The sequence below is a fragment of the Manis pentadactyla genome, chromosome 9 (assembly GCF_030020395.1).
Source record: "Manis pentadactyla isolate mManPen7 chromosome 9, mManPen7.hap1, whole genome shotgun sequence".
Taxonomy (NCBI): domain Eukaryota; kingdom Metazoa; phylum Chordata; class Mammalia; order Pholidota; family Manidae; genus Manis; species Manis pentadactyla.
This window is the reverse complement of record NC_080027.1, coordinates 23186722-23208554: the sequence shown is the minus strand read 5'-3', so window position 1 is coordinate 23208554 and position 21833 is coordinate 23186722. Positions and strand designations below refer to the sequence as shown.

The following is a 21833-nucleotide window of genomic DNA, read 5'->3' as shown; positions in this document are numbered from 1 at the left end:
CTGTAACCTGAAGTAGAACCAACCAGCTGAGCCCACCCTAGATCACCTGAGGCTCATGTGAGAAAGCCAGGTGAGATAGCTGATGCTTCAGCCAAACTACAAAAGAACACCTTACAAAGATTAAATAAGAAATACATTCATTTAAAATACGTAGAACAGTGATTACCACAAAGAGAGCCCATGCTAAATATTAATCACTCTTTAAAATGAAGTATTAAAACCTTTTACAAACGTATGCATAAAGAGTAAGTACAGTGGTTCCTAACATGATTGTACAACACAATCACTGTTGCGCTTGCCAATAGGTTCCTCTCTTGGAAATCCACATCCCTAACACACACATCACACATATTGTTTACATAGGTACTGACACCTGGGGAATCGTACTAGAAAACAGTTCAAAAATTTAAATATATCTTGGTCAATACAAAACTTGTAAACTCATGATAAATGGTATACATAATTCCTTAAACTGAGTTTTGTAATATAAAATAATCCATCCTCACTTGTCTATTTCTAATAAAATACTTTATCGGGGACTCAGACATGTTATAGTACTGTTTCTTAGTCTTTAAGTATTACTTATTCTCAGTCACTAAAGCATGAAATAAATATCTATTAAGTGCATTGTGCCAGTGTGTATTATGCTTGCTGGAAATAGTTGCCTTCACGGAGTTTACAACTAACGGGAAAACAGACAAAGTAATTATGTGGTATAATTCTAAGTAGGAATAAGCACAATTGTTTTCCTCAACCTACGTCCTTATGTTATAACGTAGACCTGCTGTTTGTAACTCTAGGTTTAAGTCCTCACATCTCATCATTCTAGAGGGACTCTCACTGTCACTTCTTCGTCCCAATTCCCTAACTCGGTTTCGGCCTTCTTCAGCTCTCCTCTCTCCAACACTTTCAAACAAGTAGCACTTAAAATGCAGAGAGACTCCAGGGACCAGCCTCTCAAAGCTCTCGCCTGGAGACCCCACCATTGCTCCCGCGGCCGGCCGCGCTGCCCACAGACCCGGAAGTTCCCCAGCCCGATACTGACACCCACCGGAAGCGCTCTTCGGGAAGCGCGGAGCGCCGGTCCTGCCAGTTTGGTTCCGGGAGACTCCGGGCCAGCAGGCGGAGGAGGTGGGGTAGGGGCTGCAGTGCATTCTGGGAAAGTCTCTGGGACTTCGGCTTTGTTTCCGGCCCGAGGACTCCGTTTGTTTGGGCTTCCGAGGATCCTCAGAGGCGCCGCGGACCCGGTCAGCATGTCTGGGGTGCGCGCCGTGCGGATCAGCATCGAGTCAGCCTGCGAGAAGCAGGTCCAGGAGGTGGGCCTGGATGGCACCGAGACGTACCTGCAGCCGTTGTCCATGTCGCAGAATCTGGCGCGTCTGGCCCAGCGCATAGACTTCAGCCAGGGTTCGGGCTCCGAGGAGGAGGAGGCGGCCGGGGCCGAGGGCGACGCGCAGGACTGGGCGGCCGCCGGGCCCAGCGCCGACCAGGACGACGAGGAAGGTGCGGCCCGGGTCCGCGGCGCGGCTGATGTCGCCCTGCCTCTCCCGCGCCCCACTCGCGCGCGTAGGAGTAATCGTGCTCGCCGTCGTCGTGTTTTAGTGCTGGGCAGTTAAAGGCAGTGCTTGATTCTTAGTATTCCTTATCCTTATGCAGGTTTTCTTGAGTGGGACTGTTTTGAGACACGGTCACTGATTCAGCGTTTAAGTACGACTTTCATAGGTCTGTGATGTGGCACACACCGGCTAAGCGTCTTGTAGTTCATACCGCGGCTGTGCCACCTACTAGCTGTGTGAGCATGGGTGAGCTGCTTTGCTTCCCTGTGCAACGTGGATTATGATCGTAACACTGACTGAAAAAGGGAAAAGGTCTCTCTTGACCGGAGCATGTGATGGAAGTAAGGTCTAAGAGGTAGGCGGTAGCCAAATCATGTAGAGCCAATAGGCCAGGATTAACATTTGGCTCTTACTAGAAGAATTGAAAGCTTCTGAAGGATTTATAGTAGATGATGTTGTTTTTAACCAATATTACGCCGGTTGCTATGTAATAAATGGATCATAGGGAAGACAAAAACGAAAGAGGAAGGCTAGTTAGAGAATTTTGTAGAAAAAGTATGAGTAGTTTTTGGATTCTCATTGTCAAGGATAAAAAATAGTCACAATTATTGATTTAGTTATTGAAAAGAAAATGACAGCTCGTTGGAAAAATAGGCCAAAGATATAAACAGCAGAGGAAAGACTTAGATCTCACTAGTAGCAGAGAGGAAAATTAAAACATTATTAAGATGCTATTTTAAAACATAAGGAGAAATGTTAAAGCTTGTTAATGTCCAGTGTTGGAAATGTGCATTGGTAGAGCCTTTATGGAAAACAGTTCCGCAGTACCGTGTATGTCAAAAGTTCTACATGTGCATCTTCTTTGACCCACTAATATTGCAGGTGTTAGTGGGACGCAGGCTGGTAAGTTTCAAGGCCCCAGTAAGTTGCACGCAGGAGGCATGTAGGGTCAAGGCTTTGCAATAAACAAGTAGCCACACCCTGGACTCCTGAAAAATAAGGAAGTTTTTTTCCTTTTGAATCCAGATGGACCCTAGCCACAAGCCCCTGCCAATCATGTAAATTTCTCCCTTTTTGTGCTTATAAACCCTAGACACTGCAGCCCTAAAGGCATCCTCCCTTGAAACCCCCTCCTGAGTAGCAGGAGGCTTCACTCTTCATTAAAAGCTTTGCTGGTTGCTCCGTACTCTTGTCTGTTAGCTTCATTTTTCATTGCCTACAAGACATGATCCTGGGAAACGAGCATCTCAGCTGGTAACAATATCATTTCTAAGGATTTAGCCTGTACATGTGTGTTCAAGAGGTTTGCCGCTACTAGTGTTTTTGGAGCCAGTCTGCATACCCATTGAATAGGAGTGGTTAAGCTTATTGTACATGCACGCTCCAGAGTATATCATACAGTGTTAAAAGAAGGAAGTACATCAGCATGTGTTGACATGGAAGTGCCTCTAGGACATATTAAAATGAAGGGAAGCAAGTAACAGAAAAATGGAAGGATATGTAATGCATAGGAGAGCATTTGGATGGGCACACCCCACCTGTTAATAGTGATTACTTCTCAGGAAAGGAAAGAATCAGGGCTGGGGAGTAAAGGAAGTTCTTCTCTTTTTATTCTGTCACTCTGTTATTTCCACCTCTATACAATGAGCATGTATTCGTGAAATTTAAGCTTTAAAAATGATTAAGAAGTTGGAAGATGTTAATAGTGTTTAATATCTGAAAGCTGTCATTATAGGTCATTTTTATTCTTGTACTTTAATGTATTTTGGGGTTTCTCTACAATTCGAGTTTTAAAAAGCTGGAAGAAAAAAGATTATTGAAAAGGCTTGGGTACATTTTTTTTTATATCATTAATATACAATTACATGAGCAACACTGGGTTACTAGATTCCCCCCATTATCAAGTCCCCACCACATACCCCATTACAACTACTGTCTTCTCTGTGCTATACTGCCTTCCCCATGCCCCCACTACATTATGTGTGCTAATTGTAATGCCCCTTTATCCCCTTATCCCTCCCTTCCTCCCACCCCCCAGTCCCTTACCCTTTGGTAACTGTTAGTCCATTCTTGGGTTCTGTGCATCTGCTGCTGTTTTGTTCCTTCAGTTTTTGCTTTGTCCTTATGCTCCACAGATGAGTGAAATCATTTGGTACTTGTCTTTCTCTGCTTGGCTTATTTCACTGAGCATAATACCCTCCAGCTCCATCCATGTTGTTGCAAATGGTAGGATTTGTTTTCTCCTTATGGCTGAATAATATTCCATTGTGTATATGTACCACATTTTCTTTATCCATTCATCTACTGGTGGACACTTAGGTTGCTTCCATTTCTTGGCTAGCTTGGATAAATTTTAAGATATTTGGATGCCTCTCTGTGATGTGATAGTTAGATTTAAGCTGTGGAAATTGGATATCATATTTGTTTTGCCATTATAGGAATGCTATCTTAAATGTTAAAGATTCAACAAGTAGAGGGAATAGGATTAAAAGAGGAAACAATTTGGAATAAAAACCATTGTTTCTTTTTTTAGCACTTTCAAACATCTAACTGAGCTGTCTTCTATTCAATGTAACTAATATCTGTATTTCTTTTCTTTCTCTTTTTAGGGTTGGTAAAATTTCAACCTTCCCTTTGGCCCTGGGACTCAGTGAGGAACAATTTGAGAAGTGCCTTGACAGAGATGTGCGTTCTCTACGATGTTCTCAGTATTGTGAGGGATAAAAAATTTATGACTCTTGATCCCGTCTCTCAGGATGCACTTCCTCCAAAACAGGTATTTGTGGGCTTAATTTAATTGAATAATGGCACCATTTTATTAAGTCCTGGGACCATTATTTAGGCTGTTTGCCTATTGTTGCCTTTTCCTTTCATGCAAAATTAAGTACAGATGAAAATTCAAAGACTGGTTCAAAACAAAGGTATAAAACTGTATCTCTTTATCTGTTACTTTATTAATGTACCTGTTACCTTTGGAAGAGTTAAATGTCATTGATAATGTAATACTTTAAAGTTTCCCAAATCTTAACAAATTCTTACAGCCTGGATCATTAGTCTGTAATATATTAAGCAAAAATGTGATGGTAAAATGACTTTGGAGTCAAATAGACCAGGGTTCAAATCCTTGTACTCTCACTAGCCCTGTGTCCTTGAACAAGTTATTTTCTGTAAGTCTTAGTTTTCCACTCTAACATCCCCACCCCCATCCCAGACCATTTTAGGGCCTGGTTGGAAAAGTTAGGCCAGATTATGGAGAGTATTGAAAGCTAGGTAGAATTGTGGAGATATGATGGAGAGTGTATTAAACTTTTAAATGCTAGCTGAAAGGGAGACAGCAGAAGGATGAGTTGCAGCCTGAAGGGTCTGAAGTCAGGAGGGTCAGTTAGGAGGTCCCTCAAGGAAACATCAGGAAGGACCATGATCAGACTGGCAGCACGGAGAGGACGTGATGGTTGTTAGAACCCGTTTGTGAGTAAGATCAGTTGATTGTAGTGACTCATGAGGTAGTAATATCAACATCTAGAAACATTGTGCTGGAAGACTTCTTAGGATCATTAAATCTGCTTCCTTCGTTTTACAGAGAGAATATTAAGGCCCAGAGGTATTTGTGTTATGTTCAGCTTGCAGTAAAGCCAGTGGTTAGAGACCCAGATGAGAACTACAGCACCTTACTCATCCCATTCTTCACTTGCCCTAAAGGGGAGTCTCCAGGAATTTCTTGAGAACTGCAAGAACTTAGAGTTAGGTTTTATAATATGATCAAGAGACTGTGACATTTATATGTAACTTTGTGATTTGACTCATAGGCCAGAAAGCTTTCTTTTATTAAACTTGGTTTTTTGGAAGCATGTCTGATTATGGATATTTGTGTGTGTATATAAAATACACAGATTTTGATACCAGTTTTCCAAAAATCAGCCTTCAGTGAAGTACACTTATTATAAATGCTGCATGGTTTTAGTCTTAATTCCAAAGCTTTCTGGAATATAAGATGACTTAGGGCTGTGCTCACTGGAATCATTCATTGATTCATGAAATCAAATACTGTGTGCTATGCTTTGTTCTGGAGTTTGTGGGTACAGAGGTTTCTGCCATATAGGTGACTTTCAAGCAGGCATTGTTGTAAGCTAATGAGCACCACAGAAGGATGTACCCATGGTGGGGAGGGCAGTGGCAGTACATACGAGGGGACCCTCGCCTAGGCTGGGCAAGACCAATGCCACCATGCTTCTGATCTGTAGTTCCCTGTGGTGTTTCTGATTTAACATAAGCCTTTGAGTTGATCAAGGAAATAGGTTAAGGTTGTTACTTTTTAAAAAACATTGTTATGTGTATTTTACCCTATTTTGCTTTTCTTTAATTTCTAAATTGCCTCTGAAGTATGTATTTTATTGATAAAATGTATAACTTAAAAATCATTTAAAAATAACACAGAACTACAGTTTTGGATTGTTTTTGATAGAACCCTCAGACACTGCAGTTGATATCTAAAAAGAAGTCACTTGCGGGAGCAGCACAGATCCTACTGAAGGGGGCAGAAAGACTGACGAAGTCAGTCACTGAAAACCAAGAAAATAAGCTGCAAAGAGACTTCAACTCTGAGCTTTTGAAATTAAGGCAACACTGGAAACTTAGAAAAGTTGGAGATAAAATTCTTGGGGACCTGAGCTACAGAAGTGCAGGTATAATTGTTAAAAACTATGCCTTTATAGTTTGTCAAAAAGAACAATACAGGGTCAGTTGTAATGTTACATATTCTTCTATAGCATATTGTTTCTCAGTTACATGTTACATTTTGAAGTTTTAATTTCTGTACACACAAACATCTTGAAGAAACTAAACTCTTACCCTAGCCTTATGTAAATATACATAAATAGTTTAGATTCAATTTGAAAACCTTCCAGGTACATTTAACAGAAAGTTGAAAGATAGGCTTTGTGTGCTGACACATCCTGAGCCATAACTGACATTTTAGTCAGAAGGGAGGGGGTTGCATTAGACTCCTCAGTCAGGGACTTACTTCAAAACCCATCACAAAAGAAGAAAAGAAACATTTCTATTCTTCCTTATTCTTTGTTTTTTCTCCTTTAAGTCTACTAAATTGTTTTCACGTCCTGGATGAAGAAAGTGGATGGGGCAAATGCTGTGCCTGTCTTTTTCCCCTTCCGCCAAGGCTGCAGCACTAACTTAAGGGCTGTACTCTGTTGGTGTGTGCCAAAGCTTGATCATCTTGAATTCACATCTTTTGGTATAACTTCTTTGTTGTTGAGCTGTAATGGGTTTCAAGAGATAATCACAATAATGTCTTGTTATCTGTGAAGATATATTCAGAGGAGCTGTACAATAAAAAGTTTATAAGATTCGCAGCCCAATGGGGTGAAAGCTTTGCCAAGGAACAGAGCAAGGAATGCCCGGCTGTGATGATTGTAGTAATAGTTGGAGAGTGATATTTTAACAGGACTCATTTAACAGGGAGGCTGTCATTATCCTAAAATTAAAGTAAAGGAAGGTAAGTTGAGGTGCTTAAGGCAAATACTGGAGCACCTCAGTGCCTCAACATCGATATGCTTAGGGGATTTTGAATTGTGAAGGTACAGTCTTACAGAGGCGAGTTCTAGAGGACAAAGACATTTTTACGTTTTAATAGGTGGTCTGCAGGAGCAGTGCTTTCTGGCTCTGGACATTGTTAAGTTCTTTCCAACAAGTAGTTACATGCAAGTACTTCCTCAGTTTCTATGGGACAGTCACCCATGATTATTAGAGGATTTGATTGCATTCTGCTTTTGATTGTCTTCCCTTGTTCTAAAACAGCAGGTCGATTTTAACCACCCACTCTTCCCATAATTCACTAGCCCAGAACAAACAACATACTCAAACTTCATAACTGCACAAAAAGACATCACATACAAATCTAGAAGCTAGTTGAAAAAAAGATGGTATCCTTTTGTCCCTCTCTGGCTCAATTCAGAACAGTCCAATTTCAGCCTTATTTCCTAAGCTGAGCTCCAAAGTATTTAATCTGCAAGATTTAAGTCTGAGGAAGCACATTCTAGAGGTACATCCCTTTTATCAAAATCACATTGGAATAAACAATCGGATGGCCTCCAGAGTTCATATTACAATGGTACCATTAGACCAAGGAGTCAACTGTTTTAAGGTGCATAACTCCTTTTCCCTGACTTCTTTCTTCCTTTGCTCACCACCCTTCCCTGAAACACACATTTTTGCTGGGAACTTAATCTATGATTCAGTGATGTAGATGTAAGGTATTATATACTTAATAATTTATGTTAAATAAATGTGTTCATTTTGTTTATTTTCTATTTTTAATACCCTCTTAGGATCTCTCTTTCCTCATCATGGTACATTTGAAGTAATAAAGAATACAGATATTGATCTGGATAAGAAGATACCTGACGATTACTGTCCCCTTGATGTCCAAATCCCTAGTGATTTAGAGGGGTCTGCGTATATCAAGGTATTTGTCAAAGTATTTTTTAGGTAATTTCTTATTACTGGCTAAGAAGCTAATTTGCTAACATTCTTTTCATGTTTCTATTGTCACATAGGTTTCAATTCAAAAACAGGCCCCAGACATAGGTGATCTCGGCACAATTAACCTCTTCAGACGACCTTTGCCCAAATCCAAACCAGGTGTAGTTATGTTCCATTTTCTAACTTCTGATCTTATCTGAGCTTACAGTTATAAATAAACTGAAGATAGATGTAGATAGTAAAAATAGAGTAAGAACAAGTGAAAATGTATTATTTATAATTTGTTAATTAACTATTAGTGAGTAACTGTACAGTTCTTTTTTTAAGGTTGAACTTATTTGCCAGTTTTCTCTATAGAATAAGTGAGAATTTTTATATATTTTGGAAGGAATATGCTCTAATACAATGCTTTATAAACTTTTGTTGTATGTATTCAGATCACCATTTAAACTAGGTAATGCATAATATAGTTATATAATTGACATGTACATACGTCCCCTGTCTTTCAGGTTCCCCACATTGGCAGACGAAATTAGAAGCTGCACAAAATGTCCTCCTGTGTAAAGAAATTTTTGCACAGCTCTCTCGGGAAGCTGTTCAAATTAAATCACAGATCCCTCACATTGTAGTGAAAAATCAGATTATCTCTCAGCCCTTTCCAAGTAAGAGCAGCCAATCCTTTTGAGGTTATTAGAAATAGGACTTTGTGGTTTGGGGAACAGGGCAGAGTGGGTAGCTATATGGGTGTGTCGGGGCAACAATGAGAACAAAGAGATAGCATGCCATCCGTGATGGCAGCTGGTAAAGTGTGCGACACAGACTGCATTGGCAGTTCTCTGTGTTACAAGTAGAGTAACTCCTGGGCTTTATGTATGTTTTGCATTGTCAGAGCTGCTACTCAGCAGCAGGTGATTTGAGGTGTCTGTGCTCACATCATCTCTGGAAGGTTCTTCAGGGATCCTGCCTTACTGTCTAAAGGAGATGTCAACTAGTCAATGTTTGATTTACTAAATACCCATAATATTCCTAAGTTTGTGGAAATTGGACTTTAATTATATTAGTCTAAAGCAGTTAGACTTGCCCTGGAGATCAGTTTCTAGTTAGCTATGCACTTGTATATTTACGTCAGTTCTAAGGAGTATCTTCATAGGACTTGTCTTAAGAATAGGTTTTAGAAGTGAAAGATTCCATTCTGGTTTTCATGGCAGCAAAAAAGAGTGTCTTTTAGTCAATTAGACTAGATACCAAATATGTGGGGTTTTTTTGTTTTTTTTAATTTAAAGGCAAGAAAAAACAAATAATATATAGCTTCTCTCCACCTGTCTTTAGCCACAGCTCAAGGTCAACAGTCTCACTGTAGATCAACAGAATTTGGATTGTTAAAATACACAGTAGTTGGGCATATTCATAAGTAGTCATTTTGGTGTAAAAATGTTAGTCATGAAGCCCAATCTTCAAGTTTAGAATATATCTTTTGGAAATGGGCTGTGACTACCCTTTATGAAAACAGTTTGTGCCGTTCCATATTTTAGGTCATTTGTATCTGTCCTACTTCTTTTTGTAAACAGGTTTGCAGTTATCTATTTCTTTGTGCCATTCCTCAAATGATAAGAAATCCCAGAAGTCTGCTACTGAGAAGCAAAGTCCAGAAGACCATCTTTATGTCCTGGAGCATAATTTGCACTTACTAATTAGAGAGGTAATGAAATGAATGTTTTATCTTTGCATTGTGGTAAACGTTTCCAGGGCAGTGAATGTGCACAAGCCCCTGTGCTGAGTCCTCATTGTTCTCATGGCAATGACGTTCACTATCTGTGTTGTGAAAGCTCTATATGTAAAGACATACAGAAAAAAGAGACATATGCATATGTGTATACATAACTATATACACAGAGATCATCTGAATTACCAGTCTCTATGCAGAGGGAAGAGGGATGCTGACAGGGTGATTAGGGAAAACATCTTGCCAGAACCTATTAACAGGGTAGTTGAGTTATTTGGGGACATATTCTACTTATAGGTTATCTAGAACTGTGTCCAGAGAGCTGGTTCACAGTTTAGGCTAATTTCAAAAGAACCCCCACAAGAAACTTAATAGAAGCATATGTATTCCAGCCTCTTCTGTCTTTTTAATATGTGATTATTGGTGGTTTTAAAAAAAATTTTTTGTAACTATGGTGATGGATGTTAACTAGATTTGTGATCATTTTGTAAAATGTACAAATAGCGAATCATTACATTCTACACCTGAAACTCATATACATCAGTTTTACCTCAGTTAAGAAAAATAAATAAAAGATAAAATGGTTGTTTTGTTACAGTTTCATAAACAGACCTTGAGTTCCATCGTGATGCCTCACCCAGCAAGTGCACCTTTTGGCCACAAGAGAATGAGACTTTCGGGTCCTCAGGCTTTTGATAAAAATGAAATTAACTCATTACAGTCCAGTGAAGGGCTTCTGGAAAAAATAATTAAGCAAGCAAAGCATATTTTTCTGAGGAGTAGGTAAGGATGAAGTTTCTTTGAAACTATGATCTTTTTTTCCTTTATTAATATTTGTTCCTTTTGGTGTATTTTAACCTTTTTCCAAGGAGAGGGCAGTGGCTACAGTGTTAAGTAAGTTCACGGCCGTATGTAGATGACGTCCCCCCAGGTTCGGGGCAGACTTGGGTCCATGACCCGTGTGACTTTCTAGCCTTGGCACTGTGGTCTCAGAAGCCGACTGACTAGGAACATGCCTTAGAACACCTCACTTTCTTCAGTTACCCATCCACAAGATATTTATTCCTGAATGGATATAAAATCTTTGAAGCTTTGTGTAATTTTTGGCTGTTGCTTGTTTAGGACTTTGGAAGGTGCTTTTCCCACAGGTTGACTTGTTTAGTCCTTGTTCTCTGGGGTAAACAGTGGTAACCCATTTTTACCCATATTTGAAGCTTAGAGAAGTTGTGCAACTTGTTTAGGTCACACAGCTAAAAAGTAGCAAAATCAGGATTTATCCCCAAGTCTAGATAACAGCCAAGTTCATTTTCTTTATTCCATACACATTGTTTACAAAGAGCTTGACATGATTGGACCCGAATGTATCTTTTTCAGCTGCTGAAGGTACTCTTCTACTGTAGTTTGGTCCTTGGTTAAGAGGTCTGTTTTCATTCCCTTCAGAATTGCGTCTTGATAGGACTAGAATTTTGGGCGGGGGCACACTACTGATCTGTGGATGATGCTTTATTTTTAGTTTTTAGTTTTTTCTTGTTAACATAGTCATGATTTTATTAGCACATTATTTGTAATCTTAGAATGGAAACTTAGATCCGAAACTCTTCGTAAAATGAGTTAGGATGGTGTGTTAGAGAAGAAGGCATGATGCAGTGAAAAGGTCAGGAATTTAGGGAGAAAGATGTGTTTAAGCCAGGGCCTTGCTGCTTGCTAAGTAACTTTGGGCAAATTTCTGAATATCTAGGAGTCTGGTCTTAGGATCTAATTAAACCATGTATGCAGAAGTTCCTTCTGAGCAATAGAATATTATATGGTAGGTTATTGTCATCACTTTCCATTTGTACAATTATAAAAGCTCTTAACCATAAGTCAGGGACATGGGAATAGCTATCTTTAGAACCATTTTACATTTCAGAGCAGTAGTTACAGTCTTGGAAGCTGCAAAGCTTTTAAAATGTTCTCCTTTCCCTCCTACTTATAAAAATAATGTTCAATGCAATCTGTATAAATACCACACACAGTGAGACCTACTGTTAGCATGTTCGTGTACTTTGATATTTATGTGCCAGTGTGTGTTTGTATCTTTTTTAAAAAACATCTGGAATCATAAAATTTAAAACCCTGCCTTCACTTAATACTATAAATTTTTTCATCTTTCATTAAATGCTTTTCAAAGAAACTTTAATAGCTATGTAATACCCCATTATGTGCATATTTCGTGATTTCTTTTACCAATTCTCAACTGTTAGGTACTTTTTATTTCCAGTTTGTTGATCCGTGTAATGCTAAGATGAACACTTGGATGCATATTTATCTGCTGTAGGAATTTTTGAAGCACTGTCAAGGGAACAGGTCGCAGAAGAGGATGGACTGAAAGAAGCCAGTACTAGAGCAGAGGGAGTGAAAGAGCAAATCCCAAGCCCACTTATGTAAAAGCCCCTGTTCTTAAAGCCTGTTTGCATTTCCTCCATTTTTCTTTCTTTTCCAATCAAGTGCTAGAACCAGGTACTTAGAAACTGAGGACCTCCCATAGTGTGGTTAACATACATGGTTTACGCTTTGGTTCCAGGCAGTGGCTGTTGGTTAGTGTGTATAAGACGTAAAGGAAAAGTTACTGGCTTGGGAATTACACCCCCAGGTGTTTGGCTCTGGAGGCAGACTCCCAGGTTTTATACCCCAGCTTACAGCTGTTGAACCTGAGGCAAATTACTACACATTGCCAAACTGCTTTTTTCTCTCCAGAAAAATAGAGATGATATAATATCTACCTCATGGTTGCTAATAAGAGTAAATTGTATAGTTCCTGAAAGTACTACAATATTTGGTATATAATGAGGACTTGATGAGTCTTCTTTCTCACCTATAGATTTTGATTGTGCAGGAAGTCTCTCTGGCTTCTTGTGAAAATGATCAGAATTCCATTACAGCTGTGGGCCTCAGCTGTGGGTGTGTCCCAGGTCATTGGTTATGAGGGCTCAAGTCCCGACATTTATGAATGATTATCCTTACAGAGCTGAGGCCAGGCTTCAAGAAGCATCCTTTCCACAGTGGTCTGCTAAGCTTTCCTGGGTGAGGGAAGACAGACTGGAGATGAAATCACACAAACCGGTGCCTGAGAGTACGTTGCAAGGCGATGCTGACAGCCAGCACCTCAGAGGAATGTGAAGGGGGGTTCTGAGCCCGTGACCTTCCTTTAAAATCTTTCCAAAAATAGTAGTCATCTGGTTTTCAAATATCTATAAAATTGAGAGATGATTTATAATCTTAGTATTTTCTGTGGTGACATTTTAAAATCTTCAACTTCTTTTCTTTCAAAGAACTGCTGCAACCATTGACAGCTTAGCCAGTCGCATCGAGGACCCTCAGATACAGGCCCATTGGTCAAATATTAATGATGTTTATGAATCCAGTGTGAAAGTTTTAATCACTTCACAAGGTTATGAACAAATATGCAAGTAAGTGTCAAAAACAAGGTATTCGTTTAATATATTCAGTTGCTTTTTATATATTGAAGTTTGTTGAGTGATGTATATCAAGATTTTGTTTTTTATTTGCTAGGATGGCATAACATTCCAGTAAATTATATCAACTGTAGAGTGTTTATAAAAATGAGAAGTAAGAATGGCTAAAATAGTCATTATTAGGTAACGGTCACACACTGAGCTGTGGTGCAAAGTGAACCTCAGCCCTGAGCAGAAGGCTGCCACACCTCCTTAGATTCCAGTCTGCGTCAGAACTTGTCAAAGGCTGTGGCAGGTCTAGGCCATTTGGAGTAGGGCCACCTACATTAGAGCGCATGGTCTGCATATTGTACTAAATCAGGCCAAGTTTTGTAGCTCTCTCCTGGCCTGGGGTTAATTCTGAGTCTAATCCAATTCCTGATGATGCCCGTAGGTCTAGGCTGCCAGCTGTGTCTGTAGAGGGGGCAAAATGGCTTCTGTCCCCAGCATTCACAGGGAAGTGTCCACGTGGTTTACATTCACAAATGACAGGTGAATGTACAGATCAGTGGTGCCAGAAGGCAGGGGTGAATGGGTAAAAGTGGTCAGAAGGTAGAGCATTCCAGTTATAAAGTCAGTCAGTCCTGGGGGTGTAATGTACAGCATGGCGACCATAGTAAATACCGTGTTGTATATTTGACAGTAGCTAAGAGAGTATATCCTACAAGTTTTCATCACACACAGAAAAATGGGTAACTGTGAGGTGGTGGATGCTGACTTCCTGTGGTGATGATTTTGCAACACGTACATATGTCAGATCATTGTGTTGTTCACCTTAAACTAACACAATGATATATGTCAGTCATGTCTCAGTAAAACTGGGGGGGAGACACCAAGATCATACAGTTAGCTAGTAGCCCCGAAAGGCACTTTTGGTCTCCATTTGAGCCTCTGCAATTTAACAACTGACAAGACAGAGCTGTCCACCCCCACGTCAGTCTGAGAGAGTCACTAGCAGGTGTTTGTCAGGCTCTGAGGACTTCGTATTTTTCCAGCTTCAGTTGCTCTATTTCAGGCAGTCCTAACAAGCCACAGTGGCCTCTCCAGTGAGCAAAACACACCTCAAAACAAAACCCCACCCTAAGGAGTAAGGGAGTGTAATATATTTATACTGTTGTCTTTTAATATGGAGGCTTTAATTTTTTTTTAATGAAAAATAGGTGAGCATGACTTAAAAGATCAAATACAGAAGATAAAAGAGTACACAATAGAAAGGAAATCTTGAAACTTGTAGGAAAAGATGGTGGAGTGAAGCTGGAGTATGGTTTTCTTCGTCTGTACCTAAAGAATGAAATATTTGGGGTGATTTGGGCTGTGGTAGGAGACTAGGAGTCAAAACGAGTTTGGTGTGTGTTCTGTTAAGGCTGGGTGATGGGGTCATCAGGCTTCATTATACTACACTCTGCTTCTGTTTGTGTTTAAAACTTTTCCATAATATAAAGTGAAGAGAGAATGAGCACAAAGGAGAGGAAAAGAAAAAAACCGTCAGCATTGAGTTGTTAACATCTGAAACATCACACAACTGTGGGATATGGTTCCAAGCGCCAAGGTTCTAAATTGTGAGGAAAGGTTAGTGATAATGTAGCCCTGACAGAACTGGAAGGACACAGGAAGTAGAGGGCCATAGTAAAGTGTTCTTTCCCTCGTCTTTCATAGCTGAGGTCATTTTACGACTATTTAAAGTTGAAAGTAATTCTGTTTTCTAGAATTCCCTAGAAGCATGCATTGGAAACAGTTTCTTATACATCCTTCTAGAAAAGTCTGCATTTACAAGCATATATATCCTGCTGCTTTTATATGATACTGTGTTTTAAAAATTGAGATACTGATTCACATATGAAAGTTGACCACTTAAAGTGCAATTCAGTGGTTTTTAGTATATTCCTTATGTTGTATAACTATCATCACTGTCTAATTCCAGAACATTTCCATCACTCCAAAAAGAAACCCTGTGCCCAGCAGGAGTCACTCTCAATTTGTGTACTTCTTTACCTGGTAGTCCTTTGGTGAATAAGCATTACTAATTAGCACATAGATTTATTCTTTTTTACAGCTTTTTGTGTTCCATTGTATGTACGAAGACTTTTAATCAGCCTTCTCTTGATGAACATTTTAATTAGATGCCAGCAAAGTAATTTATACATTTGCAAGTGTATCCATAGGATAAAGTCCTACAAGTGTAACTGCTGGGTCAAGAGATTAGGACGTTTGCAGTTTTGATTAATGTTTGATTAATTGCTCCTTCCAATAGTGATAAGAATTCCTCTTCCCCACACCCTTTTTAAAAAAAAGGAGTTTTAAAAATTTGGTTAGATTTATAAGTCTTTTCCTTTAAGCCTTCTGACTTTTGTGTTTCTCTTTAAAGAAAGAAATAAATTTTAATTCATCAGAATTAAAATTTTATATAGACAATGGCCAAAATGTTTTATTCCTAAATATTTACTGTAAACTAAAGTTAGAAAAAAAGAGGTACTATCAAGTGTGGAAAGATACACTGTATTTTTCTGCATTTATACATCTAAGTGATTTGATCTGGAGAATTGTGTTCCTTGTACATGCCTAATGCTAAAAATTTATAAACTGGTTTGTAAGAGTGTAGTGATTGATGTGTTATTCACTGGCTGTCTTACGAGTTTCTGTGACCAAAGCCAGGTTAATAAATAGTGTGGACTTACATTCTGACTTACTTGCTAATTATTTCAGGAGTAGGTGAAGAATTAACAAAGCCTTTTCTCTTTTTGTATGAGAATCTGACCTTTGGTTAACTCTCTAGCCCTGGAACCCTAGTAACCTGGCATGGGGAGATGCCATCTGGCTACTAGGCAGCATTGCTTATGCCAAAAATAATCCCAAACTGGTGGAATGGACCTGGACTGGGAGGAGTTAGGAACACCCTATGGGGATGGCCTTGGATTTCCCCAGGTAGGGTAACTACTAAAACTGGGTAGTGTCTCTCGTATGGGTAGGGCAGCCTGGCCATGGTGCGGAGTTGCTACAGGAGCACGCGGCTGCTCTGGGGAATGAGGTCTAAGTCAGGGCAGGCCCCACACATACCCAGTGGGCATCTCATCTCATTGCAACAAGGTGCACTGCTCCTGTGTCGACAGCTTCTTGTCCTGCAAGGACAGAGTTGAGCAGCCGCCGTTGGCCAGAGGCATGCTGTGGTTCCTCCCCACACCCTCCTTGTAGACTGGTGCTCACTGTTTTGGCCTATGGGAGTCTCACAGTTTGGCTGATCCTCAGAAAACCCCTCTTTTCCCAGGTGTTGGTCTAGGTCATCAAAACCATTAACTTTCTTTTTCTTTGATGTTAAGGGTTAATGTTTGTGGCATTGTATGAGATAATTTTGAACATTTCTGATTTTTAGTATGTCTGTCTGTAAAGGTCCATTCAGCTACAGTTGAATATTGGAGTTGAGCAGATCCGAGTTGTTCACAGAGATGGAAGAGTCATCACACTGTCTCACCAGGAGCAGGAGCTACAGGATTTCCTCCTGTCCCAGGTAACCGCCGCCGACTGTGAGTGTGCAGCCCCTTCCTCTCACAACCATTTAAAGAAGTACAGTAAGTTATAAAAGGAACACCACTTTCTGTGCCATCTTTTTAATCTATTGACTGTCTAGGACACATTTTACAACCTACTGGTTGATTGAAAATATTGAAAAGCTGTCCTAGACTTATTTCCACCTAATTTGTATTTGAGATGAAGGACTATTTCTGAGACTCGCAAACTTTTTTTTATTTCTCATGTTTGCCAAGGTCTGTACCTCTCTGGGACCACGTGAAAGTGGAGTATTAACCCAAGGAAATCAGAGAAAGGGAGAAACTTTAGTAACCATTCTCCATAATAGTAAATGGAAAGTTTTTATCTTAAGCCAATAAAGAGTTTATTTAAAATGCTGTGTCTTCTAGTCCCAGCTCCACCACAACGTTGTTTTGTGACACTGGACAAATTTCTGTGCCTTTCTTTCCCCATCTGTAAAGTAAGAACTGTATTTTCCTGCCCTCTTTGTGGAGCTATAGTGATCCAGTGAAAAACTTCCTTATGGAAGAAAGGGTATGTTTTAAAATGCTAATGTAGCTTTCACATAATAGATATATTTATTACTCATAAAATTTCTTTTAAAAATACACTTTCATCCTAGAAGCAACACTCTTCTATACTGATTTGCTTGCTTCCTTGGTACCAGTTAAATAAAATGCATTTGTGAGGTGCAGCCGCTCCTGGTTGATTACACCTAAAATGACTGTGGTCAACTTAAGTACACAGAGAAATGTATTGGAAGGCTACTGGGTAGCTCCCAGAATCAATGGGAAGTCTAGAGAACAAGGCTTGCAAAGAATAAGGAGCAAAGGAAGCTCGGTAGTAATCAATCCTGGCGAACACCGTTGCCCTCCTGACACCGTGCCTTCATCCCTGGTGGCGGGATGCACTGTAACTTGCCCCCGTGTATCAGCCACGGTCTTAGTGGGAAATACGTGGCACATTCAGGAGAATTTCAGGTCAGTTTATTTACCTAGCACCGATTTACAAAAGTGTGGGTATAGGGGAACCACCAGGGAAACTGTGGTAACCTGCTGCTAACAATAACCAGCCCTAACCAGAGGGGTAAGGGAGACACAAGTGACAGGTACCCTAAAAGGGAGAGTCATGTACAATAGGCCACTTTGAAAAGACCAGTGGCCTTTTGTCACAGGATACAAGCAGCCCGGACACCCTCATGGGAGCGTACCAGGACAGAAATGCCCTGACCTCACTCTCTTCGCCATCCTGATTGCACAGCTCCGATTATCTGATCCCAAACAAGCCAGAGGACAGAAAGCTGCTAATGTAACCGGACAGGTCAACCTTGGAGATTCGAAGGGCAAATGGGGGATGTTCCACGTGCCCTGCTGCTCTTAATAGGGCGCCCCAGTCAGTGCTGCGGGTGGGGGTCTGCAGTTGGCTGGTTTTGAGTCGTGCCTGTGCCCAAGCTGCCAGTGGACAGAGAAAGCAAGCCCCAGGCTATTCTAGCTTCTGCATTGGAAGGTGGGGTCCAGTAGGTACACAGAGGAGGCGACCTCAGACATGGGCTAGGGTTTCCATGTCAGGTGCTGAAAACCCCAACAGGAGTTTACTTTACAGTTGTGATGTCAGGTCGCTGCAGATGTGCCCATGCAGATTGTCAGTAGAGTGTCCTCTTTCTTTCGTAGATGTCACAGCACCAGGTGCATGCAGTTCAACAGCTGGCCAAGGTTATGGGCTGGCAGGTCCTGAGCTTCGGCAATCACATGGGGCTTGGGCCCATGGAGAGCATCGGCAACGCCTCCGCTGTCATGGTGGCCTCCCCGAGCGGGGACTATGCCATTTCAGGTACTTGCTGCTGCTTTCAGTGTGGCAGGCCCTTTGGGGGTTTGGCCTTAACATTCAGCTTTCATGGTTACATATACGTAATTGACCTCTGCTGCAAGTAAGTTCATGCGGTCGGTATGCTGAGTGTATGTCTGATCATAGCTATCATTCAGACCAGCAGACTATTACTTCTCTCTGTAGTAGTTTTAAATAACACATTGCTTGCAACACATTTTCCTAAGATCACCTACAAACTGCCATCAGCATTGGTACTCCTGTAGTTCAAAACCTTTCATGGATAAATGCTTTTTAAAAAGGAACTGCTGCAACTATGCAAGAATAATGTCTGATCCTGGACATGGTTAAGGGGTGGACTAGAGAGGAGAGGTTTTATTCAGCGTCTGCTCTGCGGGGGAAACTTGAACGAGCCTTCCGCCTATTGTTTAGTTGAAGTCTATATTTTGGAGTGCTTATGGTTTTAGTGTGATCTTTTTTTTAGTATCTGCTCTAAGTATTTGAAAAAGTCGGTAATTAGACATTTCCCCACAGAATCACAGCTTGTGAATCTGCAGGCTTGGTCATTGCTAGGCCTCTATTGATAAGAAGGTCAGAACACCCTTTTCTTCTTTCCTGATAATAAAGCCTCATTCAAGCCTGAAGTTCTTAATTTGGAATAATGGTTCCATCATCGCTCCTACTCCTAACTCTGAGTGTTTGAGTTTAATTATAAGATATAAACCAATTCCTTGAGCGATTGGATTATTAAATAATGTTTTAGAAAAAATAAATCGGTGATTTTCTGAAGATACAGGACATTTAACTTTCCTACGCTAAAGTTCATTTTGCTGCACTTTTATAATACAGTGATTCATAAGTATTTATACCCACCTACTATAGATAAATTAGTACTTTTTTTTAGCAGATTGAAACTGAAAAACACTTCTAAATAAGAAATGTTAAATTGATAAACAGACAAGGTTTTTGTATTTTTGGCAGAATGAAGTTGTGGGATCCTTTTGTTTTCTAATAAGTGTGTTGATATTTTGGTTTTGCCCCATAGTTCGTAACGGCCCTGAAAGCGGCAGCAAGATTATGGTTCAGTTTCCCCGTAACCAGTGTAAAGACCTTCCAAAAAGTGATGTCTTACAAGATAGCAAATGGAATCACCTTCGTGGACCATTCAGAGAAGTTCAGTGGAATAAAATGGAAGGTCGAAACTTTGTTTATAAAATGGAACTGCTTATGTCTGCTCTCAGCCCTTGTCTACTATGATTTCCCAGAAGTTTCCAGTTTTTTTTCCAGAGATGTTTCCAGAAACTTTGACTTGGGATATCTATGGATAAAGTGTAAGCACAAGGAAGAAAAATCTCCCAAAGAAATAGTTTTATAAAGTAACAGTTTGCATATGTTTACCTAGCATTTTGAGACCTTTCATTGTATAAATGACAAGGACTTTGAAACACAAAAGTTTATGTACAATTATGGGGTATATAGTAGAGGGAGATGTGAAATACTACTTTTCATGCAGTTAACTTGAAATGTTAATAACTTACGGGTTTGAGTTTGCATTTTAAAATATTCTTTTGATGTTGACATCAAATAAAGGGGTAAAAAGTCCATTCACTCTCTGAACTCTTAACCTTAATGAATTGTGTCTTTTATTCTACTTGTCTTTTTCCACTATTTGGTAAAAAATTGAACAAGAATATTCTTACGGCCCAGCTTTCGTGCAGGAATTCACTCAACGCTGAGAGAGGCGGACCCTTTCCCTGAAGTGTGACAAAGAGCCTGCCAGCAGAAGGGGCCTGTCCTCCCTTCCATACCTGAGTGATGAAGCGTGCTCTTTTCTTAGTGAATAAAAAGTACTGCTTTGTCCAGTTGTCTTCTCTGCATGCCTGAGTCTCATCTAAACTGGTACTTTGAGAATATCCTCAGAAAGCACCAGCTGAAGGTACTGGGGTCTATAGGGAGTGCTGGGGTCCCTGTTTGGCCTCTTCTCCCACTGGAATGACAGTGCTCCCCCAGGCCACTCACATCTTGCTCCACCCCTGGGATTCTCCAGCCCCTGCCCTGCGGCCCTGGATTGCCTCTTCCCCTTAAAGTCTTGTCCTGTCTCATTCCATTAGCTCTCTGCTTTTATGAGGGGAAAATACTAATGGATTAATGGGTTACATTTTGTAAATAACATGTTTGAACTTGTTAGAAATAGTCCCCCAATCCTAAAATGTGCCTGAGGAACTTCCCTTAATGAGAGACAGGCTTTTGGGCCTTTGGAACCACTATAAGTTGAGTAAAGATACCCTTTTTATAAATTTTTAAGATACCCTTTTAATAAATTATATGAAGTAACTTATAGCCCTCTGTATTTATCTGACCTGTTTTTCTTTTAAAAGCAAAATAGAGCTTGTAAGCCACAGAATACCTTAATACCTTTGGGTTTTTGTTTGTTTTTTCCCCTTCTGGTCAAGGTATTGTACCCTTACTTGCTACCCATGGAAATTAAAATAATTGAAATTACAATATGAAATGGCTTTAAAAATCTTAGTGCTTCTTAAGTTATGGTGGCCCACAACAGTTGCCTTAGCTAATTTTACTAAGCTAATCTGTACAGTTCTGCTCACCTGAGGAGCCTTTTGTGTCATTTCGAAGGCTCACACTGTAGTACTATGACTCTCAAACCTTGACAAAGGACTACTTTTTGGTTTTTTAAATGTCTATTCACTGAAGATTGATATTTCACTAAAATATAATAAAAATAAACCAGTAGAAAAAAGCTTAAAAGATACAAAATAAAAATCCCCCTTTTTATTAGACATAAAATGGCTGTCGGATAGTGAAAATCCTGAAAGCTGTATTTTCTATGATTGTCTCCCCAAGAACCAGTAGTAGGACACTTTGCATGAAACTGATGGGAGTTCAAGCACCAGTGTTACCACCTGTCCTGTGAAACTTCATCTGAGTGGAGTGGCCGAAGACCAACCTGATCGCCACACGCCTTCCTGTCCCCTCATTGTAAGTCAGTGTCTAGTGACTAGCCGTCACCCAGCTGAAGGACAGTGGAAACTAAACACGGGAAATGGCAGCTGAGTTGCTATGCAAGCGACTCTTGGGTTTTGTGTCTACTTACATTTCCCAGCTTAATGATTCGGCCTGAATTCTCTGATGCTGTCAGTACGTGCTAGGGCATTTGAGAGGCCGGTTGGAGAAAACCAGTTAGTCCCTCACCTAGTATTT

The 21833-nt window shown here is 40.2% G+C and overlaps 1 protein-coding gene and 1 long non-coding RNA gene across 2 annotated transcripts in view; one reads left to right on the top strand and one right to left on the bottom strand.

The window, feature by feature from the left end:
- The window catches only part of LOC130684858 (uncharacterized), a 29946-nt gene extending 28827 nt beyond the window's left edge, over positions 1–1119 (bottom strand). Inside the window, exon 1 of the long non-coding RNA XR_008999179.1 lies at positions 1052–1119. This is a non-coding gene — a long non-coding RNA (uncharacterized LOC130684858). The remainder of the gene's footprint in view (positions 1–1051) is intronic.
- Positions 1120–1128: 9 nt separating this feature from the next.
- MED17 (mediator complex subunit 17) lies at positions 1129–20238 on the top strand. Its single transcript, XM_036923292.2, has 12 exons — positions 1129–1503; positions 4166–4332; positions 6019–6238; positions 7898–8034; positions 8126–8210; positions 8561–8713; positions 9620–9750; positions 10373–10557; positions 13086–13223; positions 16653–16770; positions 18461–18620; positions 19660–20238. Exons 1-12 carry the CDS (start codon positions 1254–1256, stop codon positions 19869–19871), a joined length of 1956 nt encoding a protein of 651 aa, XP_036779187.1. The 5' UTR covers positions 1129–1253; the 3' UTR covers positions 19872–20238.
- The last annotated feature ends 1595 nt before the right edge of the window (positions 20239–21833 follow it).

What these genes read in the sequence shown, in the direction of transcription:
- MED17 (XM_036923292.2), top strand. Translation starts at nt 1,254, where the DNA reads ATGTCTGGGGTGCGCGCCGTGCGGATCAGCATCGAGTCAGCCTGCGAG. An exon ending in TTTGCCCAAATCCAAACCAG is followed by an intron (nt 8,211 to 8,560) that starts GTGTAGTTATGT and finishes CCTGTCTTTCAG; the next exon opens with GTTCCCCACATTGGCAGACG. An exon ending in AGGATTTCCTCCTGTCCCAG is followed by an intron (nt 16,771 to 18,460) that starts GTAACCGCCGCC and finishes TTTCTTTCGTAG; the next exon opens with ATGTCACAGCACCAGGTGCA.